Source organism: Danio aesculapii, chromosome 13 (genome assembly GCF_903798145.1).
Source record: "Danio aesculapii chromosome 13, fDanAes4.1, whole genome shotgun sequence".
NCBI lineage: Eukaryota > Metazoa > Chordata > Actinopteri > Cypriniformes > Danionidae > Danio > Danio aesculapii.
In genome coordinates this window covers 51,661,203-51,672,056 of record NC_079447.1, presented here as the reverse complement: position 1 = coordinate 51,672,056, position 10,854 = coordinate 51,661,203, and the positions used below count along the sequence as shown (strand labels likewise).

The window sequence follows — 10,854 nt, the reverse complement described above, 5'->3', positions numbered from 1 at the left end:
ATGACGTCAAATGACGTTGATATTTGGTTGATTTTAGGTTGTTAGAACATCTTAAACCAATATTGACGTCAAATACTGACATTTATTCATCAGGTATGGCAACCAAAATCGAGGACTTGATAGACTTTATAGTGGTAACGTCCACACAACGTCAAGCTGTGACATCATTAGACGTTGATATTTGGTTAGTTTTAGGTTGGACGTTGAACATTGATAGGTTGAGGTTGAGTTCTGACGTCAACCTGATTTTCATTTTTAAACAGAATGCACATAATGTTCCCTTGACGTTAGGGTACAACAACAATCTAACGTCATGAAGACGTCTTGTCCCTGCTGGGTATTTAAGGCCATTTCGACCATCATACAGTAAACATCCATTATCGTCTCATCAGTGACATGCATCTAAACAGTCTCTGGGTCAATGCGTGTAAAGATTTTGGACGTCTTCTTGGACACTTTTAATGTTTCCAAACTGTTTGCTGCAATTATAAATCGCCCATGTCTTGAGGTAGTTCAGTATGATGCGATTTATCTTCTATGTGTGATTTGATTGGACGGGAGTCACAGGACTGATTCTTCTAATCCCCACAGACAGGAAAAAATAAAGTAGTGACCGCAGATTGAAGGAAAGTAGTAAAGTAAAAGTACCGATACAGCACTAAAAATGTACTCAAGGCAAAAGTAAAAGTACACATTTATAAAACTACATAGTAAATTACAATTCCTGAGGAAAAGCTACTCAATTAGAGTAATTTTAGTATTCATAATTAATTACAATGTCAATAAAGTCACTTTGTTAAACTGTAGGGTTGAATTTTCAACATCCAAAGTCGACAGAGCAGAGATAAACATCCCATGATGCAATTCGCAAATGCAAATAAACACTTGTGAATCACTAAATACAATCAACAGATATTGTTTACAGTGTATATTGTTAATTGTTGAAACAGTTCTAACTCCCAACTGCTAAATGTGGACAAAATATTAACCTTTTAGCACAAAATTCAGTAAAATCACATTGAAATACTGTGTTTTGTGACATTTACACTTGATAAGTGTCAGTGTAAAGTCCAGGAACACTTTACACACTTTATACTTTAAATATAGCACTTAATTAACACTTAATTGCCTCTTTCATCATACAATAGTTTCAACTCAAATGTATTTCAAGGCCGTTCATTTATTTATATACCCTGTTTGGTTAAAAGCAACAGTGATTGTACTTGAGCAAAAAAAAAAACATACAAAAAAGAAGCTGCAATAGCAAGAAGATAGCATTTTGATGATGTTTCTCAAATCCACAATAATGTACTGTAAATATGCACCTTGTGAAATTAATTCACTTTTTTTTATTCTGAAATACAGATGTTTTAATGTAGCTGTAACACAATTTAATCAAGCAACATCATGACCTATATATTGTGTAAAGCCAGTATCTGTCAGTCACTGTTAAAGACACCTAAGCACCAATTAGCCACAAACCAGTGAGTATTTATCTTGCGTTCGTTCCAGCAGTTCAATGTCAACTTTACGACAACAGTAATTGTGGGAAAGTGTTTGCACAGATTGATCTGCAATTAAAGCTTGAATGGATGTTTGCTACAGCTTTTAATCAGACCAAATTAGAGGTGTCAACCTCAGGTAAAATGTCACGACAGCAATTACTCAAGTGACACAAACATAAAAACAGCATATTCCCATTCAAGACATCCTTATAAATGTACAAATATGATTAGTACAAAATAGTAACAGTGTACAAAATAGCACTTGCAGCATTGTCCTTCAACGCTGGCAAACATAAGCACTGATGTGTTCAAGTAAACATTGCGTTTTTTCATTGTCAAAGCCAAAGTGTGTCATTTTTTGTGGATATTAAAAGTGCCAAAGAATGAGAAACTGATTTAAGCATAGTTGTTTGAGAGTTCAGTACATGTTACTGACATACCATGAGCCTCAAAGACCATTGTTTCCTCATTCTCATGTAAATCCAGTGAGTGTACAATTATGGTGAAAAACAGGCCAACTGGAACAAAACATATGTCGGAATAGTTAATGGTTCATTCCGCTGTGGCGACCCCTGATGAATAAGGGACTAAGCCAAAGGAAAATGAATGAATGAATGGAACAAAACACATTCTCTTATGATCCTCACGCCATAATTAATATCAACACAGGCTCATTGTGAAAACGTAGCCCTGCGGACGTTTCTGGAGACAGCGAATTATGTAGGCGGAGGTACGTATGGCTGCATTTCATTTTTTTAAACGAACGCTACGGGGCGGTGTGATGCCGTTCCTTTTCGCGCTTACCAGCTGACCGCTTACCTCCGTATGGACGGCATTCCGGCTGCAACTAGTTTGCCCGTTAGCGCGCCACGTCCGTCGGCGGATTTGAGATGCAGAGAGGAGTTGACCACGAAGACGGGGGTTCGAGTCCGGTGAAGAGCGGTTCCAGAAAGCAGGTAAGACAAAAACTGAATCCAAAATATAAAACAAACTAGTGAATAGCAGGGTGAGGATGTGGTAAAAAGAGTCAGATGAGGGCTTTTATTATTTTGGATTGCGTTTGAAACGTGTTGGTTGGGTTCAGGGAAGCGGGTGAGCGGGTCAATCGATAAAATTGGTTGGGTTTAGGGAATGGGGAGGGTGGGTCAGCCGATTGTTCGCTCAGTCAGTCAGAAAGTCTGTCCAAAAGTGAGTCGACAGCGGCCTCTGGTGGGTTTACGCGAGAACAACAGGCGTGAATGGCACTCGCGAGGGAAATTTGAGATCTCGAAAAGCGTACACGGCGACCTCTGGTGGATTCGCAAAAACAAAAACTGCAGAAAAGCGTGCCGCCGCGACGTATTTCGCGGTCTCCAGAAACGCCCGTGGAGGTACGTTTTCAGAATGAGCCTGGGTTGATTAATATGCATGCCTCAGGCAGCGTTTGATTGGCCACAAAGTTTTCTAGTGAGATTGCAACAATTACACATATTTTCTACATTTAGCACAGCTTTTATATTGCCTATGCATGTGGGACTCCTATTTTGAAAATAGGACAGCCATTAGCTCTGGGATAAGTCAATGCAATAGTCTCTTATCTGTTTTCAGCTCTTCAGGATGTAAAATTTAGGAAAGTTGAATTAAAATGTATTCAGCAGCACTCTGAAGAGGCTTAAGGTCTAAAAATAATTAATTGTGAATTTTATTTTTGCAATTCCATTTGTTCACTTCAACTTTAACATCATTTACATGCTCATTTCTGTGCTTGTTCTTGTATCAAATTGGCCTAATTTCATTTAAAATCACACCAGTGTATTTAAAGTATGTTTAATCTGACCAGTGGAAGGTGCAGGATAGTGCATGACAAACCTGTCTAATAATAATCATTCCATTTGTTCCCCTCAACATCCTTTACATGCTTAATTCAGTACTTGTTCTTGTGTATCAAATTCCCAACCCTTTGAATGAAACGTCCAAATCTGTTGTCATGTCCCTGTGTCTGCTGGTTCATATAACTGTTGTGCTCATTCATCGGTCTCCTTAAGAAGACAGAATTCCTGGTTTTCTCGCTGGCGTGGCTCTGCGCAGACATGTATGAAGGTTGGCCTGCTGTTGGATGCCGGGGTTCAAATGAACAAAGTGGCTCAAACCTGCTGTACAGCCTGTTTGCTGGTGCTTGCTGCTTTGGCAACAGATCCAGCCTTGTTATTGTTGAGTCTTTCTTCTCATTAGGAGCAACAACCGAGGATTGTTTCTGCGTTTCGGAAGCCTCCGCATTCACAGGCGGATGAAGCTCTTCAGTACTAAACCGAGGAGTAGATTTCTCTCCCGCCAGGCCACTAGAGTGATTCTCAATCTTCCCATTAGCTCGTCTCAGTTTGCCGCTCTCCACGGATTTGTTGGAATTGGCAGTGCTAGCATGTCGTTTCTTCTCATCGCAATCCGAGAGAATCGTATCAGTGCTGCTTCCCATTTTGAGACTCTCCGAGTTCTTTCCCTTGCTCGAGCTGTCGCTCTTTTGCGGGATGTTTAGAAGGGATTTGATTTTCTTGCTGCTCTTTTTGAAGAAGTGCTGGGATGACGTGCTGTTGGGCTTTGAAGGTTGACTTTCCTCCGTGTCCAGAAGCGAAGCTGACACAGTTCTCACTGGAGGCTCCTGCCACGTGTTTCTCGAGGTAGTTGCACTCTCATCTGCCTTGTTGAAATCTTGATGCGAAACTGATCTCTGGTCCTCTTTGAAATTTGGCAGAATTCTCGGATTCTCAATTGTCGGTGTAATACAACTTCGTTGCCTTCTCGGTAAAGAAGCGTACATGTACCCAGAGGTCTCGTTTATGTCGCTGTTATACGTATTGCATCTAGGTTCAGCCAAACTGTGCCTTTTATAACGATCATCTTGCTCTTGGATTGCGAATCTACTTTTGGCTCGGTTTAAACTCGCATATATTGCATCTCTCCCAGAATTGTAGGTCATATTAATCCCGGAGTTTTCCAAAATCTGTAAACTGCGCCTTTTTAGCATGTCTGCCTGATTCCACTGCGTTGATGAATACATCCTCTGAGCGTTTGACTGAATTTGCGCCGGATCATAACTGGAGGACATGGAGTTATTGGAGTAGCTGTTGGTCTCCGGTTGTTCTGGTATGGTGGATGTAAAAACCATGGATGACCTGATGCGAGAGTGTTGCGGAGGAGCCATTTTATTCTCCTCGTATTGGTCCAGATAATCGTAGTTCTCTCCGTAGGGTGCATCATTGTTGTTATTGAGGTACGACTCTATCCTCCATGTCCGAAGGAAAGATTTGGAGGTGTTTGCCAAACTAGGCAGGTTTTGCCTCATGTTGAGGATTTGTTTGTCATGCCCGTGATATGACTGACGCATGTTTGAGCTTCTGAACATTGGATTTACGATGTAGCTTTCATACTGATTGTCCGCATTGTTGACGTATCCACCATAGCGGTTGCTTTCTGCGGCAATGTTCCAGTTGCTGGAGCCAAATTTGGAGACTTTATGCTGATATACAGGCTCTTGGCGTTCTCCGGCGTAGCTGTGTCTTTTGTAAAACTCAGACGTGTCTTGAAGCAGTCGAGCGTGTGGTGTAATAAGTGGCCTTTCTTCAACTTCTCTCAGTGTTGAAAATCCTGATCTCCGTTCACAGGTTTGTCTGTAAACGGCATCAAGTGTGTGTCGCAAATGATCATTCCTTTCGAAGGGGTTGCTGGAATTGATCGCATAACCATCCATTTTGCCATTGGGCCTTATATCAGCTTGGTTTATAACAGCAAACGGCTCTGGGATTGTGGATCGAGCGAACAAAGTCCGAAATTCCTCGTCGTAGGTCTCTACTAATTGGCCTGTTATGACCTGAACCATGCTGAGGTTGATCTTCTCGTAGGACCACATGAAACTGAAGAACAAGGAATGAAGATGTTAAATTCAGTCCTAATGCAGTTTATCTTGGGTAATGTTTAATCTTTTAAAATGCTGCTTGAAAGATGCTGCTTGAATTTGCGCAGTGTTTTTTGACGTACAGTTGAAGTCTGAATTATTAGCCCCCCTGGATATGTTTTCCCCATTTTCTGTTTGACGGAGAGAAGATCTTCAACACATTTCTAAACATAATAGTTTGTTCTGTAGACATCCCAAAACAAATATTTTTTAAGGGGGTTAATAATATTGACCTTAAAATGGTTTAAAAAATTAAGAATTGCTTTTATTCTAGCTGAAATAAAACAAATAAGACTTTCTCTAGAAGAAAAAATATTATAGGAAATACTGTGAAAAATTCCTGAATCTGTTCAACATCATTTGGGAAATATTCGATTAAAAAAATTCACAGGAGGGCGAATCATTTTGATGTCTACTGTACGTGATGAATGTTTGTGGATTCTTCATATGAAGTGGCACAACACTTTGCCCTCATTGAGAAATCTATTAAAAGGTTTAAGATTATATAAATATATTAAAGCAAGTGCCATTCGTTTTACTAAGATCTTTACAAATAAATAGTTTTAGGCATTAGATATGTTGCATATGCAATCACTTACAGACTGTCAAACGTCACTAAAAAACTTCTATAGGTAATATGATGAACTAAAATAAGGGTTACTCTTCCCTGGCACGTGCATGAAATGAAGTTTAAAATAAAATAAAATTAAATAAAATTAAATAAATAAATAAATAAACAAATAAATAAATAATTTTTTAAAATAAAATAAAATAAAATAAAAAATAAAAAAATAATAATAAAAATAAATAAAATAAATAAATAAATAATAAAAATAAAATAATAAAAATAAAATAAAATAAAAAGTCCCTCGAGGATTTTGCGAGTCCTTATTATTTTTTAAGAAAGATTTGTGTGTGTCTTTTTAAAGCAAAACAAATACCTTGGGATGCAGTTTATCTTGGGTAAGGTTAAAATGACTGCAATCATTTAAAAGTGCTTCTTGAAAGCTGCCAATGTGTGCAGTGTTTGTTGACGTACATGATAAATGTTTGTGGATATAAAGTGGAACCAAGAGGTATTTGGACGCTTTACCCTCATTTAAAAATGTATGAATGCTTTAGGACAGGGGTTCTCAAACTCGGTCCTGTAGGGCCGATGTCCTACAGATTTTAGCTCCAACTTGCCTCAACACACCTGCAAGGATGTTTCTAGAAAGCCTGATTAGCTAGCCCAGGTGTGTCTGTTTGGGGTTGGAGCTAAACTTTGCAGAACTCCGGCCCTTAAGGACTGAGTTTGAGAACTCCTGCTTCAGGACTATGTCATTATATCAATTTATTTGCCATTCATTTTACAAAAGAGTTTGCAAAACAAATAGTTTTAGGTTAAGACAGACATACTGTAGATAATGAATTTTCAGACTGTCAAATGTTGGTAAAATACTTCTGAAGGCAATATGATGAACTAAAACAGTAATTATTCTTCCATAGCACCTGTTTGAATTGAATAAATCAATAAATTAAATAAATAAAGTTAAATAAATAAAGTTAATGAAGAAAAGAAATGAATAACAGTGCCCAAATAGTTTTCTACATGATAGTCTATCTGTCAAATTATTCAATTTCATAATTCATTCATTCATTCTATTTATTTTGTTTTATTTAGATTTTTTATTCATTTATTTTATTTATTTATTTGAATTATGTATATTTATTTATTCATTCATTTATTCATTCATTCATTTTATTTTGTTTTATTTCATGTAATTTATTTTATTATGTTTTTGTTTTATTTAGTTATGTAATTGTATTATTATTTTTTATTTATTTAACTTATGTATGTTTATTTATTGATTCATGCATTCATTCATTCATTCATTCATTTATTTTATTCATATAATTTATTTTATTTAGTAACATAATTTAATTAATTAATTAATTTTTTATTTATTTAACTTATTCATTTATTTATTTACTTATTTATTCATTTATTTGCTCTTTTATTCATTTTATTTAATTAAATTTTTATTTTATTCATTTTATTTTCTTTTATTTAGTTATTTAATAACATTTTTTTGTTTTTTAATTATTCAACTTATGTATTTTTATTTATTTATTTATTTATTCATTCATTTATTTATTTTATTTAGTTATGTAATTTTATTTTTTAGTTTTTTATTTATTCAACTTATGTATTTTTATTTATTTATTTATTTATTCATTTATTTATTCATTCTGTTTTATTTTATTTATTTATTTATTTATTTATTTATTTTATTTAGTTATGTAATTTTATTTTTTAGTTTTTTATTTATTCAACTTATGTATTTTTATTTATTTATTTATTCATTCTGTTTTATTTTATTTTATTCTTTTTTATTTTATTTTATTTTATTTAATAATTATATTTATTTTATTTAATTATGGAATTTTATTATTTAGTTTTTTATTTATTCAACTTATGTATTTTTATTTATTTATTTATTTATTCATTCATTCATTTATTCATTCTGTTTTATTTTATTTATTTTTTATTTTATTTTATTTTATTTTATTTTATTTTATTTTATTTTATTTTATTTTATTTTATTTATTTTTTATATAAATTTAATTAATTAATTATTTTATTATTTTATTTATTTATTTATTTATTTATAACTTATGTATTTCATTTATTTATTGATTGATTCATTAGTTCCTTCATTCATTCATTCATTTTATTTTATTTTATTTTATTTCTGTAATTTTATTTTAATTAGTTGTGTAATTATTATTATTATTATTATTTTATTTATTTCACTTATGCATTTATTTATTTAAACTTTTATAAATTACAATGTAGCTTCAACAATATGTGGTGGAGGCCTCACCTGTATGATCCAAAAAACACTTTTTGGCAGTCAAGAAGAAGAAATTTCTGTTCCATCGCCCCATGAAACTTCACCCCAGATTTGCAGCAGTATTCCTGGCCTTTCACTGTCCGTATCCTCATATTCTACAGTCAAGAGAGGAAAATACTTACAAACATTTCAGAACGCAAGCAAGCAAATACAAAATATCCTGAAATATTTTATTTATTTAGTCTCACCGTACATAAATAAAATACACATTTGTCTTCATAACGTTCATAATCAAAATGTAAACAAGTAGAATTTCATGAAACATTTCACATTATTTTACAGAAAATCACAACTGTTACCTCTTTATTTTCCCTAATGCAGCAAATATGTTTTAGGCTTTAATTTAATTATGTTGTGTGGCAGGAAGTTGCAAAATAATGCAAACAAACAATAAACCTGTCAATGGGTTCCAAGTTTCATTACAGTGTGTAAGATTGACTTTCGTCTAATGAATTCCCAATAGATAAAGTAAAATCATGTTTAAAGTCAACATAAGTCTTAACTGTTTTGAAATTGAGGTTCATGCATTCAATTAAATTAAATTTCAACTGCAATTTATTTGTGTAACACTTTTCAAATAAGCATCCTTCCAAAGCAACTTTAGAAAAAGGTGCAAGTTCCTACTGATGCATAATTACATACAATTGGCATGTTTCTGTGTGGAGTTTGCATGTTCTCCCTGTGGGTTTCCTCCGGGTGCTCCGGTTTCCCCCACAGTCCAAAGACACACGCTATAGGGGAATTGGGTGAGCTAAATTGGCAGTAGTGTATGAGTGTGTGTGTGTGTGTAAATGAGTGTGTATGGCTGTTTCCAGGGCTTAATTTGTGCCGGAACAAGCCAGATCCGAAACAGGCACCTCTGAAATCAGATCTGACACCTCATTTTACGGATCTCCCTCCTCACACGACTCTTCACTTTCTTCTGTGACTCCAAAACCATCTTCACTTTCGTCCGCGACAACCACCCCCCTCCACGCTCTTCACTTTCATCTGTGATACCCCCCCCCCCCCACCTACGCTTTTCACTTTCGCCCGCGATACCCACCATCCCCCTATCACCCCCCCCCCCGTTTTTCAATTTGTCCGACACCTCTCCCTCCTCTGGTAACATGCCGGATCCATTACCCTGATCTGTTCCGGGACCTTGCAGTTTACAAATTAAGCACTGGGTGTTTCCCAGTGCACTGAAAAAAGTGTTGCATGCAAAACTGTTGCAAACAATTTATTTGTGTTGAATTTAAACAAACAAATTAAGTTTAGTAATGTTCAACTCAATTTGTTTGTTTAAATTCAGCCCAAATAAATTGTTTACAACCACTTAATGTAAAAAAAATTGAGTAAATCCAAGGAATCATCTTTGAATAATTTTTTTCAGTGTACTGGGTTGCAGCTGGAAGGGCATCCACTGTGTAAAACATATGCGGGAATAGTTGGCGGTTCATTCCGCCGTGGCAACCCCTGATAAATAAAGGCCTAAGCCGAAGGAAATTGAATGAATTTACAAAATATTCTCATAAAGCTCAATCTGTACAGAATATTCTAATGATTTTTGCCGTTAAATAAAATCAAATCAAATCAAATAGTTAATTTTGACTCATAATGTATTTTTGACTAGTCCTCTAAAATATCTATGCAACATTTGACAATAGTTTTGTGACCATATTGATTAGAATTCCAACGGTCAGGGGTATCAAAAGACATTTCATTTTTAAATATGTATTTATCTGTGATTTATCTGGGTGTGACCACATTTCCTCATTTATCTGCATTATATATATATATATATATATATATATATATATATATATATATATATATATATATATATATATATATATATATATTGGCTGACGGCTGGAGCTGTTGTCAGTTTCCAAAAAAACATGATTGACAGAAAGCACAACCAGAAAAACAAAATGTCAGAAACAGTCTGCAGATCCGTCATGCTGCTACTCTCGTTACTTTTACAGAGCGCTCCACTCTCAGCACGTTTATTTCTTTGTTCGGGATCATAAAGCACAGGAAAAGCAAGTCGTTCTTTTGAGAAACCTCTACAGAAACACTCAAAGAAAGTGATAAAATAGTTTCTGCTTGATCGATTTCGTGTAAATGCTTGTCGAGAATTACGACGCATGGAGGTATTCATGTATCGTCGATGAGACGTTTAAAGAAGTGAACTGAAAGGCCGTCCCTCCCTCTTCTGCCCGCAGGGAATCAACTATTATCTTAAAAACAGCTGCAATTATGATTTTTCTTCTCACCACACCTTTCTATCAGGACTTATTTTTACCGACATTGTTTTATGTCTGTTAACTCCTTGGTGTCACCATACAGCTGAAATTTTTATTTGATTTAGTTATTTATTTCTATTTTTATATATTAATAATTTTTTATATTTATTTAATATTTGTATATATATATTTTTCTATTTTTTGTATTCATTTATTTGTATTTATTTATTCATGTATTCTTATTCATTCATTCATTTTCTTTTCAGCTTAGTCCCTTTATTAATTCAGGGTCT

At 34.6% G+C, this 10,854-nt stretch overlaps 1 protein-coding gene across 2 annotated transcripts in view; it reads right to left on the bottom strand.

Annotated features, from left to right (window-relative positions):
* Positions 1 to 1,162: 1,162 nt before the first annotated feature.
* The window catches only part of fam83b (family with sequence similarity 83 member B), a 39,266-nt gene continuing 29,574 nt past the window's right edge, over positions 1,163 to 10,854 (bottom strand). For both annotated transcript variants that reach the window (XM_056471389.1, XM_056471390.1), the window contains exons 4-5: positions 8,301 to 8,425; positions 1,163 to 5,392 (exon numbers count right to left, since the gene is read on the bottom strand). In XM_056471389.1, coding sequence (XP_056327364.1) covers positions 3,409 to 5,392; positions 8,301 to 8,425 — 2,109 coding nt within the window. In that variant the 3' untranslated portion in view covers positions 1,163 to 3,408. The remainder of the gene's footprint in view (positions 5,393 to 8,300; positions 8,426 to 10,854) is intronic.